Raw genomic sequence first — 23,008 nt, 5'->3', positions numbered from 1 at the left:
CTGTCATAAGCAAACTGATGAAGTTCCTGTGACTTGTCCCTTTCATGAACCAAACGTTCGCAGCTGTATGCAAAATAGAGATACCGAGTTTTGCAGAAGTGTGGCCACACCAGAGAGGAGGAGCTTTATCAGACAAAAGCTGTTTCATTGAATTAAAAAAAAAATATATCAAACCAACCAAGTCACAGTAATTGTTTTATTACAATGACCAGCTGTGTTTGATGTGTGTAAGAAATCAACATATGTTTCAGCATGTGTTTGATGGGCTGGGTGGAAAGCGTACTTCATGGTATATAACTTCACAAGGTCAAATTTTAGCTCTGTGGTCCTAGAATGTCACCAATTCAATGTCAGGCTCCCAACCTGGGTAGCGACAGCAGAAACACCTGAAGCCATAACTCAGGACACACAAAGATACTTCAGGAAAACAGGATTTATATCATTCAGAATCTAAAAATTAAGTTAGATGTCTTCCTTGCTGTGGAATGTTTGACTGCATGAGGTTTGGATCTTGTGACAATAAATTCTATTAATGTCTCTTTCAATGGGAGCCCCTCTGGAACCCACTTGAACCAAAGACCAGCTTCATCCTCCTCAAACCCCAAAGTTAAAGGGACAGGACATTGCATTAGATCTCTGTGATTTTCTTTGTTTTATTATGGTCTTGACAGGCAGAGAAAGCATCATTTGCATAGTAAAGTGGATTTCTACCCCTGAAGACTCGATTAAATGCTTTATTTGTCTTTTTGGGGTTTGTTTGACTTTCTTGGTTACATAAAACTTATGACACAAGTTCAAGCAAGCAAACTGGTCTGTAAAAGTCTGATGATCACGTTATCTGTCTTAAAAAAAACAGTGAACAAAGAATCAGTTGTTCACCACACAATTTATTCTTTCTAAGGGCATAAAAACAGTCCACATTGGCCATTAAGAGTACTATTTTAACATCACTAGGAGATAACAATGGTAAACCACAACATGGAGTATGCCCCCTCTTCCTTATCCTTTGAATGTCCTCTTGCTGTCCATCCCATCCAAGTAATCAGCATCCTTTAAAGAAGCACAGCCAAAGCTGAGGCCAAGTCAAACAGAGAGTGTGTCCTAATCAGGGGCATGAAGAGCTAGGCTTATGGAGCCCTCCCCCCACTGCGGGGGCCATTACTGGGCCGCCATGGGCTCAAGATTAGAGCCTCTTCCTGTGTTAGCCATTCAAATTCAGCATTAATGTTTGAAAGAGGAGAGAAAATGCCTGCTCTTCATGGATAGATTAATATTTTATGGAGGAGAAATGTGAAAACATCCCCAGTAATGTGTGGCTTGAGTTGACGTGTGTGTGGTGGTTTTGTGTGATTTTTATAGAGACTTGTACCTTTGTAGGTCGCTGTCAAAATGTCACTTCTACAAACACAATCAAGCATGTTGCGAACTGGTGGACAGTCTGCATTTACAGTGTAAAAACATGCAGCAATAATTAACTGACCAGTATCTGACTCTTAAAAGCTGGTCATTTAATGATTTCTTTTTTTCTGCTATTAGAAGACAGCCTTCAGCAACAAACAAAACACAGGCGTTGGGTTGATTTATAATGTTAGGATACTAGCCTGTCTGTGTTTCAGACATAAGGGATGCTTGTTTCAGGGACAGTTCACTCACTGACTGCCTGCCTGTCTGTCAGTCTGCAGAGTAAATAGGTCAGTGTTTTATATGAGTGAAGAATCCGTAATGTCTGGGCCTCCATGAATCTGCCGTCTTTGGTCGTCTGACCATTTAGCAGAGCTGCAGCAGCTGGCAGTCAGCTGACTATCTAAATAAGCACCAAGGACTGGAGCAGGCATTGGGGATTTGTAATATATAAAATCTTTCAGTTCTTAGTGTTTTCCAGGTGTATCCCTCAGGTGGTTGCATGGATAACTGCTGCACTCACAGCCTGCTGCCTGGTGTGTGACCACCACTAGAAGCTGAAGAACATTTCAGCCACATCATTTACCACTGCTCTTCAATGGTTTTTACAGGATTATCATAAATGTCCATGCAACAGCCTTTAATGCTTTTATGCATATGCAGCTTTTCATGCTACTCTTTGTTGTATGAATCAGGGTGATGAAAATCAGAATCACAATTCTCACAAGAAATCCAAGTGTTGTTATTATGTTTGATGGTTTGAAACCTCATCATTAACCGCTGCTGCATCGATCGATTGTTTCCCTCTGTACTTGCTGACCAGATAGTGACCTGATTGATCAGATCCCAGCTACTGTTGTCCGGTCTTACTTATGCATATGCACATGTTGGACACAATCCACCTAACAGCAGAAATGTGTGCACTACCTACTTTATGTGAATGGATAAAGAGTTATTAGTCACACCAGCACTGGCCTTAACAGAACAGAACTTTGATTGTCCTTGTGTTGTATAAAAAACAGTAGTTCATGATATGCTGCACGTATTTTTCCAGCAGATTTAATTGTTGAGTTTGTTACATGGAGCAGAAAACCTTAGAAAACATCCTTTCCTAGCCAGTATAATATCCTCTTGAGACCCAGCAATGCATTTTTGTCCTCTGTAGGGGACAAGAGTTTCACAGCTTTTTCTTAAAAAAAAAAACCCAAAACCAAAAAAAACAAAAACACTGTCTACTGCAAAGGGCATTTCATAAATAAATACTTGTATCTGAAAAAGCTGTTGCATTCTGCTGTTTCCAATCGAGACAATTATTTAATGTAAAAAAGCCAAAAGTTTTACTTTCCTTGGTCTCAGGAGGATATGGAGAATGAAACTGTTGGTTCATTCTGATCCTATAATGTGACTCTGTCCTTGATGTTTCCCTGACAACTTCCTGTTTGTTCTTTCTGTCTGCATAAAAGCTATGTTGTCAGGAACTCTCTGTTGCATTAGCATTTCATCATAGTGAAAATCCTGTGTAAACAGTTGAGTTTTACGTGGTTTTATTCTTTACGACACACCTAACCTCCAAGCTGAGAAAACCTGTTTGCTGTTGTTGTCTGGACTCACGTGGAACTAACACAACCAGATAGAAACTGCCAATATGGTCATCTCCCATCTTATGAGAGCCCTGAAATATAAACCTGCTCACCATTAGCCAGATGCAACTAAGGAAAGTAATCTGTTAAATGAACTATTATATGTATTTAGAAGCAAAATAGCTGATGCCCTGCAGCAAAGTGGGTTTAACTGCTGACTATTATTAGTAGAGTTTGCTAGTCTAACAGGTGTGAGTCACCTTTTCTTAAATCTGCCCTGGAAAAGAGTAACAGGAAATTTCTCATAGAAATAAATCAAAAAGAGCAGCATGTGTTTGGATTGGAATGTTTATTTTCCCATACTTCACTGTTGATGACACCCTTTGCTTGTCAAGTACGTCCACATAACCACACATAAAAACATAAAAACCTTCTGCTCACAGCTCTGATACTGAACGGTAGCTGTGTTCCCACCGTTTCAAGCGTCTGTGCAGAGATCATAGTTTATCTAATTGAAAGGATCGCAATGGGACGTCGGTGGAATATATTCTTGCCAAGTGAAGCTAAATTCACTTTTTTCTCATCCCATCACCAGAGAGGGGTGAGATTCTGCCAGATATTGAAATATCTGATTTATTTTGGTGCTCTTTTATCCGAGGCCGAGGATATTTCAAATACTTCCTTGCATAATAAGGAGTGACAAATATTTTGTAGCTGTGTTTGCATGAATTAAATATCAGAATCAGCCTAATTGCACATTAATGCACATTGGGTAATACTATCTAGGGGAAGAGAAACTGTTGATTAGATGAGATGCTTTAGCTCTTGCACATAAATTTGCTGTTCTTTAAAGGCTTAATCAACTTTAGTGTGCATATAAATCTGTTGTTGTTACTCAATGTGTAGTGAGGAAAAGATAGTATCAGATGTACTCAAAAAGTAAGATGGCAGATGGTCTTTAAGAAAACACAGTTTAATAGTTGTGTTGTTTTGTGATTCTTAGCTTCAGTAATTCCTTTTCTTTGATGCATTATAATATAACTCTTGTCCAAAATTGTTGATAGAAGAAATTCCACATAACATGTACAACACAATACCAGTATCACTGACATTTTAAAACTGGGGAAAAAGAAAAAAAATCCCTTGTCCTTATTCTCAGTTTGAGTCATTGTGATGAAAATGGTTATGTAAAATCATAGAGGTACATGTGTAATTTGTCTGATGCGGTGCACACTGTGTAAGAGCCAAGGAGTGGTCTTTGTTTGCTAATGTAGGTCTCCACTAAGGGGGCAGCCTGGATGGCCCGCTTTCTGGGACGGTTGTGAGCACATCACATGATGGGCTTGGCCTCGGGGTGAGGCAGTGAAGGAGTCTAAGATGGTAGTGGGATGGGTGACGAGATGGATGAGTGATGGGAACATTTACTCTCGCCACTTTCTCTTAGAATCATCTCTTGGTTCCTGTTTCTCAAATGAACAGCGGGTAAACCCCCCTCCACTGCTCCATGTACATCAGCCTCTTCAAGCAACCAGGGACATTATTTCATTATCATTCTTTAGTTTACATTACAAGAGGTGCCTTTTTAGATACTGTGTCTTCTTAAGTGGTGCATAAGTCTGTTGAGGTGAAGTTTCTGAGCCCACTGATCTATTCAGTGCAAAGCCATAGACCTGCAGTCAATTTCACTGTAACAAGACTCCTCATGTTTAATGTTTCCTCATGTTGTGCTTAAATAGGCCAAAGCTCAGAGAGTGCGATTCTTTGCAACTGTAACTAGAAGCACTGTATGTGTTTGATCTGTCTGAACTCTTTATACACTTTTCACCTTCATGTTACCCCAGTTATGCTACTTCAGAAACCAGGGAGAAACCAATCTCAGTAAAATCTCAATGACAGATCTGTCTTAATTAGAGTCTAAAAAATTCGAATAAATGGTCCAAGCTTTAAGAAATCATTGGAAGAAAAAAAATCTTATTTCCACTAGTTTTGGTAATTCTGTAATCATAATGTAATAACACTCTAAAATGAACAAAACCATTGTATTTTCTACATGTACTGGGACTAAATGTTATCCTTATACAATATTTACATGTTGCATTTATTAGGAAATATTTCCTGACCTTCATTACACCTGTATCTCTCCAAACGTCTTAACACGGAACTCCTCTCTTCTTTGATTCTCTTTCTCTCTCCCAGGACATTGTGAGTGTTACTAAAGATGTCTGATAGTGTCGATATTGAAGAGAAACCACCAGCCCCCCCCTTGAGAATGAACAGTAGTTCCCGAGACTCTTCATCAGTGAATCACGCCTCTAAACCGCTTCCAATGGCTCCTGAAGAGAAAAACAAAAAAGTCCGCCTGCGTTCCATCTTCCCCGGGGGAGACAAAAGTGAGTATCACTCTTCACAGGGCACCTTCATACTTAACCTTACGATTATTGCCTTGCAATTTATGACTCTTGTGTGTTTCAAAACACTAGAAATCAACTGTTTTTATGTCAATTTCTGTAGCGAACAAGAAGAAGGAGAAGGAACGTCCTGAGATATCCTTACCCTCAGACTTTGAACACACCATTCATGTTGGCTTTGACGCTGTAACAGGAGAATTCACAGTGAGTATCCCTTTCACCTGACTATTAAGCATACAAACAAGGGCTCATTTGCTTTAAAAATTCTCCTCCCATCTGAACGCAAGGTCCCAAGCACAAAATTCTCAAATCACAATTCCCAGAGGTGACAGAGCTGACTGTTAATATATTTTCCTCTATCCAAAGTTGGCAGTGTGAGTGACTTGAATGATAATCGCTCTATCTCCACCACTGGCTGAAACCTGCAGCTGAATCTTTTACCGTTGCTCGGTAAATCATATTATAGCTAGAGTTTCAGTAGGCAGGATGTGTTTTTTATTCTTACTTAGGCCTTGATATACAACACCATGAAACAGTATTTCCTCCTTTCCTCTATTTCTTCAGTTTTGGCTGCTGAATTGGATCATAGAGGAGGTCTGGATGTGTTTAAACTAGGTGAAAAAAGAGAAAAAAAAACACATCTGTTTTAGTAAGTCTCCACGCTTTAAATATATAGTGGGGACATAATATCATAACCTGTTATATTCAGTGTTATTTGGTGCCAGATGCATACTGAAACGATGTAGGTTAGTTATTCTTGAAGTTATACTTTGTCGAAGTAAAATTGTTCCACACATTTTTCAGTTGTTGGTTGTCTTTACTATAATCTTGTTGTGAAAAACACATAAAAATGACACATTAAATAATGATAAACTAGACCCACATGTAAAGATGTTTAAAGATTATAAAATATATTAATTAATATATAACTATAGTAGTAAAAGAACAGTAATCAAAACATGAATCTGAAATAGTATCACAGGATTTTGTTTAGACTTTAGTGTACCATCATGCACCATCACCTTCATGGTTTACTAATCTACAAAACATAGATTAGGAAAGAGAGGGTGGCTGATGCATGAAGACGTGAGTAATAAAAATAGAAGTATCGCCATTCTCACAAAATAAGGTTGAAACACAAAGACTATGTGCTGTAACCAACAACAGGAAGTTCCTTGTTTGAACTCTTACTCTTCAATTACATCCCAGCCTAAATCAGATCTCTCTGATTTAACATCTGTCATGTGTTTCTAGTAGGAGACAGTGAACTGCTTTTTGCTTAGTCTGTGAATCTCCTACATGAATCTCCATCTCTTATATTTCTTTCACTTCATTTTTGCATTTTTCATCAGCACAGAGTGTAAATGTTGCATATACAAAACTGAAGTCTACTGAGACCAAATGATGGATGTTGTCTTTTAGAATGAAAAAGTAGAACATTTAGAAATTCTAAGTAAAATGTAATGCAAAATATGTGCACCACAACAAGTTCATAGCTGCAAAGTATCCATTTCGCTAAAGGATCTCACTTCAGATATCCATAAAGCCTCCCATGACAGAGAGTGGTTCCTAGTGAAAAGATTTAGAAAATTCCTCCTTCTGCTTCTTAGAAATATTTTGTCATCTGGAGTAGAAATAAAAACTTTTGAAATACATAAAAAGGAAATAAAAATCTATAATGGAATGGAACATAAACTAAAATCAGCTTTGTTTTGGTTTTTCTCTCAGTCTTAATGGTTCATTGTATAAGAATAAAATGGTTTTTGTTCTTTATAAGATGATTTTGCACAATATGGGACTGTAAGCAAGGCAGGGCAAGAAAAGTTTATTAATGTTACACATTTCATACATAAATGCAGTTTAGTGTGCTTTACATACAGCACTATGTCTTAAGCTACCTTTAGCTTTGTTGTTTTTGCAGGGTGGAAATGTGCATATACACTACCGGTCAAAAGTTTTAGAACACCCCAATTTTTCCAGTTTTGTATTGAAATTCAAGCAGTTCAAGTCCAATGAACAGCTTGAAATGGTACAAAGGTAAGCGGTGAACTGCCAGAGGTAAAAAAAAAAAAAAAAAGGTAAGGTTAAACAAAACTGAAAAATAATGTACATTTCAGAATTATACAAAAAGGTGAACAAGAAATGGGTTAACAACTTAAAGCAGTTCTGCAGCAATGGAGGTTGATCAAGCCTCGAAAGTTAGTGTTACCAATTCCTACAGGTGTCCCAACGTTTGTGAATTCCTTCCAACCTCCTCTGTCTGCATAAAAGTAGTGTTGGAACACACTTTGGTACCATACTGTTGTGAGCATTATTTGAACAGTATTGTACTGCAGAAAGTAGTGTGTTACTGTAAAAATGGAAAAGAGGAAAAAGGCAATTAACGATAGAAGAGACAGACCATCATAACACTTAAAAATGTAGGTCTGTCCTACAGAGAAATTGCCAAGAAAGTCAAGGTGTCAGTAAGTCCAGTTTCCTTCACCATCAAAAGACACTCAGAAACTGGGGGAAATGCTGACAGGAAGAGGTCTGGCAGACCCAAAGACACAACAGAATCAGAAGACAAGTTTCTGAGAGTCAACAGCTTGAGTGAGAGGAGACTCACAGGACAACAGCTTCAAGCACAGCTCAGTAGTGGTCGTAGTAAGCAAGTCTCAGTTTCAACTGTGAAGAGAAGACTTCCAGTTGCAGGTGTGATCAGTCCATAACACCTTCTTCCAGTCTTCAGTAGTCCACTGGCGGTGTTTCATGGCCCAGGCAAGCCTCTTTTTCTTATTCTGAAGTCTCAGCAGTGGCTTTCTTGCTGCAACTCGACCCATCAAACCTGCAACTGGAAGTCTTCTCTTCACAGTTGAAACTGAAACTTGCTTACTACGACCACTATTGAGCTGTGCTTGAAGCTGTTGTCCTTTGAGTCACCTATCACGCAAGCTGTTGACTGTGTTATGATGGTCTGTCTCTCTTCTATCGTTAACTGCCTTTTCCTCTTTTCCATTTTTATAGTTACACACTACTTTCTGCAGTACAATACTGTTCAAATAATGCTCTCAACGGTATGGTACCAAAGTGTGTTCCAACACTACTTTTATGCAGACAGAGGAGGTTGGAAGGAATTCAGAAACGTTGGGACACCTGTAGGAATTGGTAGCACCAACTTTCGAGGCTTGACCAACCTCCATTGCTGCAGAACTGCTTTAAGTTGTTAACCTATTTCTTGTTCGCCTTTTTGTATAATTCTGAAATGTACATTATTTTTCAGTTTTGTTTAACTTTACATTATTTTTTCTTACCTCTGGCAGTTCACCACTTACGTTTGTACCATTTCAAGCTGTTCATTGGACTTGAACTGCTTGAATTTCAATACAAAACTGGAAAAATTGGGGTGTTCTAAAACTTTTGACCAGTAGTGTATATTTATTCTCTCATTATCTTTTTCAAATACTACAAGAAAATACAGGAGATATGTGCACAGCCTTAAACAACACAAAAAACTGAACAGAATGGGTTCTGAAGGTTCAAGTCAGTATTTAGTGTGACCCTATGACAAGAAACAGCACAAAGTTAGAAACATCTGACATGTGTTGAAGCAATCTGGTGTAAAACATCAGAAAATTAATGCAATAAATCTCATATTGTCTGAGCAAAAGGGTTAAAGGGAGGACTGTATATTATTTTAATAATTTTAATCCATATTTTATAAAGAAAATATATATGTACTGTATATATTTTTTAATTATTTTAGTCTGTTGTATCATGATTTTGTTTATATTTTGTTATTCTGTACTTTCTTCCAATTTGTGTTTTTTAATATTTTGATCTTTTATTGTTTAAGCACTTCCTTTCTATTTACCTATGGATGTTGTTTTTAATTGCAGTACTGTGCAAAAGTTATAGGCCAACATCAGGTTTGTTGGTTTAGTAAAGTTCTAATGACCATACATATGCATTTCTCAGTCTCTGTGTTAAGATCAAATCTGGATATATAGATTAAAAGTATTAAAAGAATATACAGTCCTCCAGACAGACATAGCAATAAGATTTACAGGCACATGAAAAGGAGAAATGTTTTTATCCTGTAGACATGTCTGGAGGTTTGTTCCAGTTGTTTGCAGCAGAACAGATAAATACTGCTTATCCATCTTTAGTCTGGACTCTGGGCTCGACTAGACCTGAATCCATAGATGTAAGAGTCCTTCTTTGTTTACATTCTTTAAATGTAACAGTGATGTACTCAGGGCCTAAACCATTCAGTGATTTGTAAACTAGTCGCAGTACTTCAAAAATATTCTAACCAACTGGAAACCAGTGCAAAGGCTTTAGAGGTGGTGTAATAGGAGTAATGAAATAAAATTAAGTCCCAAAGTCTCAATGTAAAAAGTTATGAGTATTGCAAAAGTATACTCCGGCATGTACTTCTCACATAAAATATACACTGTTGCCCATAAAGTTGTAATAATTTTGTTTTACACATCAGTGATCACCTTTGACCAGGTATAATGATTACATAATGAGTGCAGTTACACTTTATCTGTCAAGAATAAATCACATTGTCACAATCATTTCATGAGAAGATGTAAAAATGTTTTATTTCCACTTCATTGGCAACAGTATATATAGTGTATCAAAACTTAATAACTAAAAAAGCATACAAAAAATACAAACTAAACTTATCTGTAGTATATTTCACTCAAAACTCAAATAATCACACATCTTTTTTTTTTTTTTTTTTTTTTAAATCTGTCATTACCAACTACTGGAGTCAACTACACCTTCTCACAGAGATAAAAAAAATCTTGTCTGTTCCCTCTTTCTTTGTCTGTTTCACTGAAATCTTAAGCTAGGATTCATTGCTACAAGGAATTTTTCTAAGAGGGTTCTCAGAATGTTTGTCATTTTTTTTGGTCTTTTTAGCAAACACCACATTTCACATTCAGTTACTGTAGTCTCCACCATGTCACTTCCAATAACTCTGAATATAATCCTCTCCCAGACAGCTAACATCTGACCTTCTGTGTCTGTGCAGGGTATCCCCGAGCAGTGGGCACGGCTCCTACAAACCTCCAACATCACCAAACTGGAGCAGAAGAAGAACCCACAAGCTGTGTTGGATGTCTTAAAGTTCTACGACTCCAAAGAAACTGTCAACAACCAGAAGTACATGAGCTTCACTTCGGGAGGTGAGTAACAACAGAATACAGACTAAACAATGTCTCTATTTCAGAGGGAAAATGCATGTAAACTCTTCTTAGTGACCTACTTTTATAAATGTGCTATTTTTTTTCCTGTTTCAGACAAATCAGCGCATGGATACATAGCAGCAAATACTCTGGTGAGTTTTTCTAAAGGTCCAAGTTTACTTTATTGATCTTATGTTTCATATTTTTAAAATATATAATTACACTGAATTCCTTATATTACACTATGGATAAAACAAATCTGATAAAACAGATATCATCCATGTAACTACTGTTACACTGAAAAAAATTAATCTTACGAAGTGTATTTTTCTCATTTCTAGTCAAAACATCCCATCACACTTAAAATAAGACATAATCACCTAATGAGTAACTTTTCAGTGAGATATAAGAACTTATTTTCAGACAATAGATCTTGAAATTCTTATTTTAAGAAATCTTACTAAAATAATTTTCACTCATTCCATTGGCAGATTTTTTTGCTTGAATTAAGCAAAAAATATATATATCTAGAATTAAGCAAAAAAATCTACCAATGGAAGAAGTGAAAATTATCTTTGGTAAGATTTCTTGAAATATGATTTTCCAGATCTATTATCTAAAAATAAATTCTTATATCTCACTAACAAGTTACTCTTTAGGTGATTATGTCTTATTTTAAGTGTGATGAGATATTTTGACTAGAAATGAGAAAAATACACTTGGTAAGATTTAGATTTTTCCAGTGTACATGTCACTACTATCATTTATTGTTTACCTTTGAAACAGTTCAACCAACTAGGATTTTGTTGGTATCTCATCTGACTGTTGTTAAAATCAACGTGTTACGTGGAGCTAAGTGATGCTATATCTGACATTTCACTGCTTTGGGAAATTAAATTTACATTTTTGATTTATACAATCACGATAATGATGATAATTTGACAGGTAAGTTACAACATGATGTGGCTTTATTTAATCATATTGAGCTTCAGAGCAGTTCTCCCTCTCCAATGACACTACAGTAAATATTTCTTATTTACGCACTCATTTCTTTCACATTGAATTCTCCGTCTAATGGGCAAAATGTCTGTGCTCCCCTCTGGAGACTAAACTTCTCCTACTATGCAGCATAATGCCCTGATTTTTGCATACATGCCAATCAGTCTGAATCTCGTGCACAGAAACCACTGTGAGGGCTACTGCTGCTCATTGTTTATTTTTCAATCTACTTAACCAGATTTTGAAATACCCATAGACGAGCTTCAGTGGAGGCTCAACTGCATCTAGGAGGACTCCTGCTGTGTTGACCTCATTCCTGGCTTTGGCCAGAGTAATCTATGCTTTGAATGCCTTGGCTTGTAGCACGCTCAGTCGGGTAAAGAAGTGGAATCCAAGTCTGTTCGGTGGGATTCGCTGCCCCAGGCAAACTACACTAGGATTACTCCATGCAACGCTATTGCTCGAAAAAGCTCTGTGCCAGTGAAGGGCAAGCGGGTGTGGTAGTGAGTCTAAAAGGTTGTGTGAGCTCAGTGAGGGTATTTGAGAACATCTCATCCTTGGCCTGTCACAGTGGTCCATGTCTTGCAGAGGTGACTCAGCTTTAGTGCCACAGTCTTTATCCAAAATTGGCTGCAATGTCTCAGGCGAGAGGGGCCAAAAATTGATCTACAGCAGCTAAAATCTACCTCATTTCCAGAAAAAAACCCTAACATTCCCCTTTCATGAGCTGCTGGATGCCAGATTGTTTTGAACATTGGCTGCTGCATACCTGCAGTGCATGGAAATATGTGTTGTTTTACTTAAGCACCTTACTTTCAACGTACCTTTTATGTCAAACAGTCTGTCTGTTATCGTGTCTTGTCAGCAAGTGTCAGGAAACAGAGCTGTTTTAAGCCTTTACTTGTGTGTTAGTCAGATGGAAAAGAGATTACTTCCCACTGGCCGTGTATTGAAATTTCACCTGCATCAGACCAGTGCAGTCATCATTTTGTCGATGAGATGCCTGGCCTTATACTTCACCTTGACCCCCAGTCAGCCTACATTTATCACTGCAGATGCTGATCCTAGAAATGTTGTGCTGAGTCCTTATCAAGGCTTTGGTTTGGCAGTGTTTCCTTGTAGTTATTATCCATTTCTGTGTGCTGCATACTGTTCACTTTGTCAGGTCTATCAGATACAAGATTTTTGAGAATTACTTATGTTTTACAGTGAATATTTTTGTTGTAGATGTTGTTTGTAAAATACAGTCGCGGAAAGAAATATTTGACCATCAAAAGTCATCAAAAACAATGGTTATGCAAACAAGTACTAACTCCTGTGTGTATCATGTGACTAAAACAGACAGAAAAGAAAACATGGAATGCATAAAAGTACTGTTTTTTTTTCAGTACAGTGCCATAGATATTGATGTAAGAACTGAAGTGATTTTGGTTATTATCAAGAAAACATGGAAAATGACTAGATATCAGCTCTGAAATGAAACTCTTATGAGCTATTTTTGTTGTTATCATTATATTTGTCCAAACAAATGTACCTTTAGTTCTACCAGGCATTAAAATGAACAAGAAATTGAAGAAAAAAAAGGGTGGTCTAATATTTTTTCCGCGACTGTATATTTATTTCTACAAGACGCTCGCTGCGTTTCAGGATGGTTTTATTTGTCTGTGTTTTCTGCTTTAAGCAATTTGAAAGCATTTGTGGTTTTTTCACGAGGTAGCCATCACTTCAGTCATGTTTTTAATGGTTTCATGTCAGATGTAACTATACCTCACTTTCACAGTCACTGGTTGTTTGTGTGATCATCAGGTTAGGTGTGTTTCACTTTGCACCTCCTGTGTTTTGCTGATTGGTGTAGGGTTGTTTATTACAGTTCTGGTCTGTGTCACATCTTACCTGACATCAAAACATGGTAATCAGGAAGATTATTGAGCTGCTAATAATGTTTATAAACCACATTAATACAGTATTTTTTTCAGTTGAAATCTTTTCTTTTCTTATATAGATGAATTTTAAAACGTTGACAACAATTGCAAAGACATAGCTCATAATTCTACAATGTTCTAATCTGTATTGTTGTCTCATAATATTTCAGAGTTCTGTAGCATAATGGAAGGCAGTATTATTAAAGTCAATTATAGCATCCATTTGATTTTGATGAGATCTTTGTGCAGCCGATCTATGCTCATTCTTTATCCATAGTGAAAACTTGTTTTGTCTGAGTAGCAGTTTCCCCTAAAAATATGCGGTTCAGTTCAACTCATGCAAAGATATTAATAGTGAATGAACAACAGTTAATCACTGTCGTCATTGTGGCCTCAGCAATAGAAGCTGTTAAAAGGGAGGGAAAATTCCAAGAGGGCCAGTGACTTCCTTCAAATATCGCAGTTTATCTCTGTCGTGGTTTCTCCTTATGCTGTGTGTTAAGGGGTCATGTATAGACCTGGAGTCCATCCCTCAGTCGCGTACCCCTGCCCTCCCCCCTCCCCTGAACTCTTAAACGCTGTGTGGGTTTGTTTTGAGTAAATCCTCCCATTTTCAACCTTCACATTCAGAACCGACTGCTGTCATCTGGGCCTCCTGTCAGCCTTAGAACCTGCAGCGCATTATTTGACAAGGTAACTCCTCCATATTACTTTCCACATGATATATCTCTGCATTGGCTTTGAAGCTAAATTCAACTACATCATATCCTAATTTTGACAACTGGCTTACGCAAAATGCATACGAGTATTAGATTTTAGAGCCATCATGACTCTCTGTATTGAAATTTCTGGGGGGTGTGATTGGATGGGTTAGTTTTCTGACGTTACAGATTGATTATCTTCCACCAGAGCACCTCTTATGTTTTTTTTTCCAGTGATTCCTCTCTGAAATGGCAGGGCAGGGGCGCATGCCACAGAGGGTTGTGATGACTGTGAAACCTCTGCATGTATGAGCTCATATTCCTTACAGTTTGATTCTCATTCCTAATAATATGCCTGTAACCTCATCACCATCGTAGACATTACCGCATGGCTCTATTAAAAAAAGAGAGAGACAGACACATGGCACTGCTTAGCCAGAGATTCATTTCTGCACTGCAGTCTTGGCCCAGTCCTCCTCGGAGCAGGTCCGAGGCCCAGTGTGTCTGAATGAAGGACTGGGACTTTCCTTCAGCCAGACCCTTTCCCTCTTTCCCTTTAATCACTAGAACTAAGCTGCACTGCTTCATTTATGCATGACGAGAGTGGAAATGGATGAAATGTTTCCATTCCATAAGAGGAAGATGATCCAAGGCAAGCAGTGTTTTGGATGGAAGGAATAAAGGCTGAGCTTTAAGCATAATATTTGCCTGAGGCATATTAATAACACGTCTTAAAAGGTGTCTCACTTATCCAGAGGATGTCCACAGTTCATCACCACATTACACATTACTGCAGTGTTGCAGCATGTCTCCTCCTATAGCACACTTAAATATGGAAGTTTGTTCCTCCTTAAAAATTCATTTCCATCATTGTTTCATGCTACACCTGACTGGACCCCTCAGTTCGAAGTCCTTTAGATAAAACGCACTAACTTCACTCTTTTTTTAACACTCAAATCAATAGCTCTCACTTGATTTATACTGCTTTTATACCCTGTTAACAGAATTGCTCTCATCCTCTTCTTTATTCCCACAAAGTCAGAAAACTGTATTTTTTCATGGTGATTATGTGCGTTAATCTTGCTTTATGTTTTGTAATACTTATTAAAAAATGGTCTTTTTTCACAGCAGACATTTTTCACTTGTTACAGTAGGAAAAAAACTGGTGTGAAGATAAACTGATAAGATCCACCTTTGCTCTGTTCCATTAAAGTGTCACAGGAAGTCAGTCCAGGACCAAGAAAACCAAGATCCTGAAAATGATACATGTAAATGGAAGGCAGACATATTTCATGTCCTCATCTCAGTGATTTTTGTGTCAAAAGTCAAATGTCTGTGAAAAAGGTCTTTTAGATGCATGTGTAATATTTAAATGATTTATAAGGTCTTATAATGTAGTTTGAGGCTGATGGAAGTACATTTAAGTATATATTATTGTGCTATATTTTTCACCAGTCATAACTATTTCTGTTATTTTTTACAACTATGTTTTACTGTATTTTACTGTCCTTTATTTTCTATTATCTTATCAGCCTTCACTCAGTTGGTCCCACAAGGGTTGTTGACATTACATTATTAAACATGTTGTAAATTATATTGTGTTTTAATAGTTTAAAGGCTAAATAGAAGGAGTTGTCTTTTTTACTTTTCTGTTTATTATTATTATTGTTTTTCTTAAGCAATCTAAGTCTGAATGCTTAAGAAATGAAAATAGTGTTCATCTGTCTAGAACAAATTCTTGCACATAACAAATTCGTCTTCATTTACACTCCTTAACTTAATGCAGAAAAAAGAGTGTTTGGTTTTTTTTTTTGTTTTTTTTTTAAGTTTGATGATCTCTTCATGCTCTTTTTATTCCACTTTGCTTGACTGCAAAAGACACCAGGCTTACTTTCTTATCTCTACCATCCAGGGTGCCAAAACATCATCGTCAGAGCCACCGATTGCTCCGCCAGTTTCAGAGGAGGAGGATGAGGAGGAAGAAGAAGAGGAGGAGGAGGAGGAAGATGAGGACGATGACGATGAACTGCCGCCTGTGATCGCACCTCGGCCTGAACACACCAAATCTGTGAGTTTAGAGCATGAATGAGGAAATCAACCTGTCGTGTAGGTGTTGCCCTCTGCGTTTCTTTAACTGTCTTGTCCTTACAGATCTACACACGCTCCGTCATGGACCCACCAAAGCCTCCCACCCCCGTGAAAGAGGTGCTGACCCCCCCTGAGTCGCAGGTTCAGCCGGAGAACACATCCAACACAATGTATCGCCACACTGATCGCCAGAGGAAGAAGTCCAAAATGACAGATGAGGAGATTCTGGAGAGACTCAGTATGTGCAACTTGATGAGAAAGATTGAAAATTGTTTCTCTTTATTACCTAACATGAAGCGTATCTGCTTCAAGGTCATCTCATTTTCATGAAAACACATTTTTATAAAAGATTTAACACGTAACTTTACATTTAACTCATTTGCTTTATCAGAATCACATGAAATCACACAATAACTTCAATACATCACTTTAACAATTTTAAAATATCACTGGTAATCTAAATTCTCAACCTCAGGGTATTAAAAACCTCCACATCCCCACAGACAAAATGACCCTCAGTGGGAGCTCCTGCCCTAGTCTGTGTCTTTAGTGCATTTTTTAAATTTGTGTCTCTCTGTTTTGGTTGTAATAAGATATTCACATTGCATTTAGATCAGAAACTAAGCTGGGTATTTCGTTTTCAGAGGCTCTCTGCTACATACAATATTCCATACTGTTTGTTATGCGAAAGAACAGATTGCAATAATGGAATCACAGCGGTGTATTTTCAGCAAAATATTTCAACACTGCTCCTCTCTCTGTAATTAAATTCATCCTAGACTACAGGACATGAAACATGCACACAATCCATGCATATATTAACTGTATTTTGAGACAGGTCTTTTTTGACATAGAAAGGTGAAGCATTCAGATTTTATTCTACAGGGATGTTGTTGTTTTTGTGCTATTTGTGCTCCCTTGACTGTTTGCCCACACACACACAATCATAATCAATTATATATGTTGTTTTTCTGACTCAGGGAGTATTGTGAGTGTGGGGGATCCCAAAAAGAAGTACACACGCTTCGAAAAAATAGGACAAGGGTAAGTCTGAATATGATATTAAACCAGTCGTCAACTCACGTCTGTTTTTCCTTGTTTTTGCGGCTGCAGATTTTCTTTTCGACCTCCTCTTTCCTTTTTTTTGTTAAACTATATACATCAGGGTTGATAAACCTGTGTGGTTGTCTGCTTTGCCATGCTTGGTTTTTCCATATTTGATCAGGAAGTTCCTCTGTTCAACAACAGATAACTCTCTGTTTACTCTTTGCTGAGTTATCATTAACTATTAGTACCAGTAACTGTGCTTCATTATTCACAGCTTCATAGTGGACACAGGTGTACTGTATGTGACAGGGAGACAAACAGAGAAGGTGATAGTGATGTCGAAATTCATGGTTATAAGTTTCTAGTTTCACTTCCAAATAAGGATGGGATTTATGCTAACATTCCTTTGACCACATGCAGCTATTCGAAACCATAAGTGACTTATTTTTGTGCTCAATCCTCATTTAATATTAGCCACGCTATATACAGACTTGAATAATAGAAAAACAAAACAAGCTGCTAAAATAAGCTATGAGTAATCGTAAAATACTCAATACATCATTGTAATTTTGTGTTTCACCAGAGCGTCTGGCACTGTCTACACTGCCATTGATATAGCGACTGGCCAAGAGGTACGTCAGTTCACAATAATAACAATAACAACTGTTTAGATTTTATTTTTTCAACCTGGATATTTTTTGAGCCTTAAGTATCTTGTCTTTTCTCTCAGGTGGCCATTAAGCAGATGAATCTGCAGCAGCAGCCCAAAAAAGAGCTGATCATCAATGAGATCCTGGTGATGAGGGAAAACAAAAACTCCAACATAGTAAACTACCTGGACAGGTGAGTTTTTGTAAAATGTACTCAGTCCATGAATGAGTGTTTCATGCATTTAAGTTGTTCTATTATACTGTGCAAAATCTTGGGCCGCCTTTAGCTTTGTTTTGTTTTTGCTGGGTTGAAATGAGCTACATATTTTTTTCCCACTATTTTCTTCAGATACAACAAGAAAGTACAGGAAACATTTTCACAGACACACACACACAAAAAAAAAAAAAAAATGAACTAAATGGTTTCTAAGGGTTGAAGTGGCTATTTAGTGTGACCTTTGACCCCATGACAAGAAGCAGCACGAACAGTTGAATGAAACCTGGTATAAAACATCAGAAAATGAATGCAGTAAATCTCATATTGTCTCATATTCTCATGTTAAGTGCAAAAAGAGAACACACTAAATACTACCTCTTTGGTTTATAGAAACTGTTTTTACTACTGTACATGTTTCACTTATATCCAGATTGGATCTTAATACATAAACTGAGAAATGCATATGTTCGATCATTATAACTTTACTAAACCAAGAAACCTCATTCTGGCCTGGGATTTTGGCACAGTACTGCAAATAAAAACAACATCCAGAGGTAAATAGAAATGAAGTGCTTAAACAATAAAAGATAAAAATATTAAAATAACATAATTAGAAGAAAGTACAGCATACATAAAATCATACAACCCTAATGTCGGACTAGGACTTTTGTCAAGTAATGTATATCATAGCTATTTTTAAATGTGTTATAAACTTAAATCTAATCTCCTTCATTGAGAAATACTGTACTAAAGATCTCAAGCACATTATAGTAAAGGTGATAATTCACATACAGTAGCTAAAAAAGTCACTTTCAGCGTTCAGCATGTAAACACTATAAATATGTATAACTAGAAGTACTGTTTTTCTCCTCACAGACACTTTCTATCTGTAGTCAAGGCTTTGCTCTTGTATATAGTTACACTGACTAGGCCTTCGGAGTCTCCTTATTGGCCTCTTGTTCTTCCTCATTTTCTTTATTTTTCCTTTAAATGGGGATCAGCTTCCAGCATGAGGCGCATTACTGACACCTACTGCCGGGACCTGAAGATGAATTTGATCTACCAAAACATTCATTTGACCTTCATTTAAATAACAACATTTAGCAACATGTAGGGTGAAAAAAATGCTAGATTAATTTTTTTTTTTTTTTTTTTTTTTATCGCACCTCTTCTATTTAGATCACATTTCATTACAATTGTCTTTTTGTTAGTTTTAGCGTCTGGTTCTTACATGCTTGACCACCTATGACTGTGCATCATTTAGCATAACAGTACATCTCGAACTGAAAACAGGTTTCTGTACTTTTTTAGAAATTTTCATCATAGGTGGAACATTCTTTTAATTTCATCTCTTTTCATTCTTTTCATAATAAAGCTGCACACCATGATTTTTTGCAAAATAACTGAAGTGTAACTTTTTTGTCCTTGTGTCTTTTTTTAGTTACTTGGTAGGAGATGAGCTATGGGTGGTGATGGAGTATTTGGCTGGTGGCTCATTGACAGATGTAGTGACTGAGACCTGCATGGATGAGGGCCAGATCGCTGCAGTCTGCAGAGAGGTAAGACGCCAAGTTTAGACTTGAGCAGTTCCACCCACTCCTTCTGCATCATAACTGAACTGACCATTACATTTGGGTGTGCAGATGCAGAAAAATTCACACAATGAAGCAAAGATTTTAAACGTATTTATCATTAACGAATGTATGCTTTACATATTGCGTATATCTCAGCATTTTTTTTATCTGTCTCAACAGTGTCTTCAAGCCCTGGACTTCTTACACTCCAACCAGGTGATCCATCGAGATATAAAAAGTGACAACATCCTCCTGGGGATGGACGGTTCTGTCAAGCTGAGTAAGTCCTTAACTTTTATACTTGAAAACTAAATTTTATCATTTGGATTCAGTGTTGTACAAGTTAAATGAAGTGCCATTCCTGATGCAGAAGTGCAGGACAATATCCACTTAGAAACTATTTAATGCACAGGTGTCAAACATGCGGCCTGGGGGCCCAATCCAGCCCGCCAAAGGGTCCAGTCTGGCCCTTGGGATGAATTTGTGACATGCAAAAATTACACTAAGATATGAACAATCCTTTTAGTTCAGGTTCTACATTCGGAACAATTCAGTCTCCAGTGGGTAGGGCCAGTCAAATACTATCATAATAACATATAAATAATGACAACTCCAAATGTTTCTCTTTCTAAATGTAAATATCTTCATGTATTTACACTAAAACAAAGTATAATTTCACAAAAAATGTGAATAACCTGAACAAATATGAACAACCTGAAATGTCTTAAGAGAAATAAGTACAATTTTAACAAGATTCTGCCTGTTATTAAATGTTTTGTGTATTTGTAGATCCACTGTGATCTGTAAGTTATAATGTATGTGTGTAAATGATAAACTGAGGCATAATATTGTTAAAATTGCACTTATTTTTCCAGTTTGTTCATGTTATTCACATCTTTTGAAAGGATAGTTTGTAGATGTAAACCTTTTCATAATGTAAATTTACTTTTTTTCGCTCTAAAACATTAAGAAAAGTTTGGAGTTGACATTATTTATATGTTATTATGTTATTATTTTACTGGTCCGGTCCACTTCAGATCTAATTTAGCTGAATGTGGCCCCTGAACTTAAATGAGTTTGACACCCCTGCTTTAACGCAATAAATGCAAGTAAAGCATTAACAAAGTCCCTTCACCTCCCTCCATCTTTCTCCCTCTGCAGCCGACTTTGGCTTCTGTGCTCAGATAACGCCAGAGCAAAACAAGCGCAGCACGATGGTGGGCACACCCTACTGGATGGCACCAGAGGTTGTAACTCGAAAGGCTTATGGCCCCAAAGTGGACATCTGGTCCCTGGGAATCATGGCAATAGAAATGGTTGAGGGAGAACCACCCTACCTGAATGAGAATCCACTCAGGGTAAGATCGCAACACAGGTCTCATGATGTTAGAGCCTCTGTGGTCATGCAATATGCATGGAAATGAAATATTAAAACCTTTTGCTACCATGCCCACATTTGACAGTCTGTTTGGTCATGTGTCTCTCCAGGCGCTGTACCTGATAGCTACCAACGGCACTCCAGAGCTACAGAATCCAGAGAGGCTGTCGTCTGTATTCAGAGACTTCCTCAACCGCTGTCTGGAGATGGATGTGGACCGCAGAGGCTCTGCCAAGGAGCTGCTCCAGGTAAACGCTGTCCTCCATAAACACATGCATTTATATACATACGTCTTTTCCGAACACTCTAAAATCGTTTATTAGATAATGTTCCTTTTTCACCTGGTCTGAGCAGATCATAATGATAGCTGTTGCTCATTTAGTTTGTCCCCATGTTGCTTCTGTTCTCTTCATGCCCTGCAGATGTCACTAAATCATCACCAAATGCCAATTTGGCATAATTCTGAATCCAAGATCCCTTTTGACCTCACAATTACCTTTTTAGTAGTATTTTAGTATTGTTAGTATTGTTATAGGTAATAACAAAAACTTAGACCAAAACTAAAATTAGTGACATAAAAAACTACAGTGAACAATCCATCACAATTTAAAATGCATAGGGTTGCAAGTGAAATCAGCTTCACTGTCATTTCCCCCAGTGATTCCTAGCCTTTAAACATATAATACTTTTGTACAATGTGGGACCTGCACTGTTTGTTCCTGCCTTTTCTGTTTTAAATCACAGCTTTTTTCATACCTGCAAAACTAGTCAATTCCTCATAAAACAAAAACTGACACTATTTATACACTTGTAAAACTTAACCAAACTTAAAGACCAAATAAAACTAAAAACTCATAAGCATTTCTAAACTGTAATAACTGTGGTTTCTGGTTTCCCCTGCAGCATTCCTTCCTCAAGCTGGCGAAGCCTCTATCCAGCCTGACGCCTCTGATTGTAGCTGCGAAGGAAGCCATAAAGAACAGCAGTCGCTAGGACGAGCCCTCTGCCTGCACCCAAGGCTGGAGCCCTGCCCGGGATGTGTGTGTTCACAGGGGCAGGAGCTTGGGTGTATAGGCGGTGGGTGACGTGACAGTGACAGCACAAGGGGGGGCATGTGTGACTTGCTTTGACAGCACAAGGACAAAAGTCCCCCAGGCCTCACATGTAGGACGGACATCTGGCCTTGCAGCCTCTTGACCCATGCTGCTGAAAAGACCTTGCCTCCTCGTTTTCTTCTCCAGCACTCTGTACATGTAGAGCAGTCCATCACAAGTGTGTGTGTGTGTGTGTGTGTGTGTGAGAGAGAGAGCGAGAGAGAGAGAGAGAGAGAGAGAGAGAGAGTGTGTGTGTGTGTTATGTGTGTGTGTGCAAACTGTGCACATCTCTTGTGTCATATGTCTTGTTTGGGAGGCTCCCAAACCAAAAACTAGGGTGAAAAAATGAAAGAAAAGACTTCAGGAGTAAACTTCAGGAGTAAAGAAGACAAACTGAAAAACTAAAAAGCCTGTGATTCCTTCCCTGCCCAGCTTTAGGCTTGGTTTCTTTCCTCTAGTCCCACCATGGAGCACGATCAGGCCACACCTACACCTGCAGTGACCAGCTGATGTGAGAGAGTGACTCTGGGACTCTGGATCCAACCTTTGCCTGCATGACTTTGGCTCTGTGGAGAAACACTGCTACTCCTCTGCAGATTGTCACATCTCAAGGTGGCATTTTGGTGTATGTGTGTGTGTGTGTGTGTGTGTGTGTGTGTGTGTGTGTGTGTGTGTGTGTGTGTGTGTGTGTGTGTGAATGTGTGTGAATGTACGAAGGGATGCAGCTACAGGGGAAAAAGTCTGGATGAGCCAGCTTTAAATATCCTTT

At 37.9% G+C, this 23,008-nt stretch overlaps 1 protein-coding gene across 2 annotated transcripts in view; it reads left to right on the top strand.

Moving 5' to 3' along the window:
• Positions 1-22,559, top strand: part of LOC115432777 (serine/threonine-protein kinase PAK 3) — a 29,505-nt gene extending 6,946 nt beyond the window's left edge. Inside the window, exons 2-16 of one of the 2 annotated variants that reach the window (XM_030153780.1) lie at positions 5,178-5,371; positions 5,493-5,593; positions 10,416-10,569; positions 10,684-10,721; positions 14,121-14,183; positions 16,104-16,259; positions 16,343-16,517; positions 17,260-17,323; positions 17,910-17,958; positions 18,057-18,169; positions 19,635-19,752; positions 19,948-20,047; positions 20,929-21,125; positions 21,256-21,393; positions 22,049-22,559. In XM_030153780.1, coding sequence (XP_030009640.1) covers positions 5,200-5,371; positions 5,493-5,593; positions 10,416-10,569; positions 10,684-10,721; positions 14,121-14,183; positions 16,104-16,259; positions 16,343-16,517; positions 17,260-17,323; positions 17,910-17,958; positions 18,057-18,169; positions 19,635-19,752; positions 19,948-20,047; positions 20,929-21,125; positions 21,256-21,393; positions 22,049-22,138 — 1,728 coding nt within the window. In that variant the 5' untranslated portion in view covers positions 5,178-5,199 and the 3' untranslated portion in view covers positions 22,139-22,559. The remainder of the gene's footprint in view (positions 1-5,177; positions 5,372-5,492; positions 5,594-10,415; positions 10,570-10,683; positions 10,722-14,120; positions 14,184-16,103; positions 16,260-16,342; positions 16,518-17,259; positions 17,324-17,909; positions 17,959-18,056; positions 18,170-19,634; positions 19,753-19,947; positions 20,048-20,928; positions 21,126-21,255; positions 21,394-22,048) is intronic. The other variant, XM_030153781.1, reaches the window with a different exon arrangement.
• Positions 22,560-23,008: the final 449 nt, after the last annotated feature.

This window comes from Sphaeramia orbicularis, chromosome 14 (genome assembly GCF_902148855.1).
Source record: "Sphaeramia orbicularis chromosome 14, fSphaOr1.1, whole genome shotgun sequence".
NCBI classification, from domain to species: domain Eukaryota; kingdom Metazoa; phylum Chordata; class Actinopteri; order Kurtiformes; family Apogonidae; genus Sphaeramia; species Sphaeramia orbicularis.
Note: the sequence above shows the minus strand (reverse complement) of the source record. Positions and strands in the feature narration are given on the sequence as shown.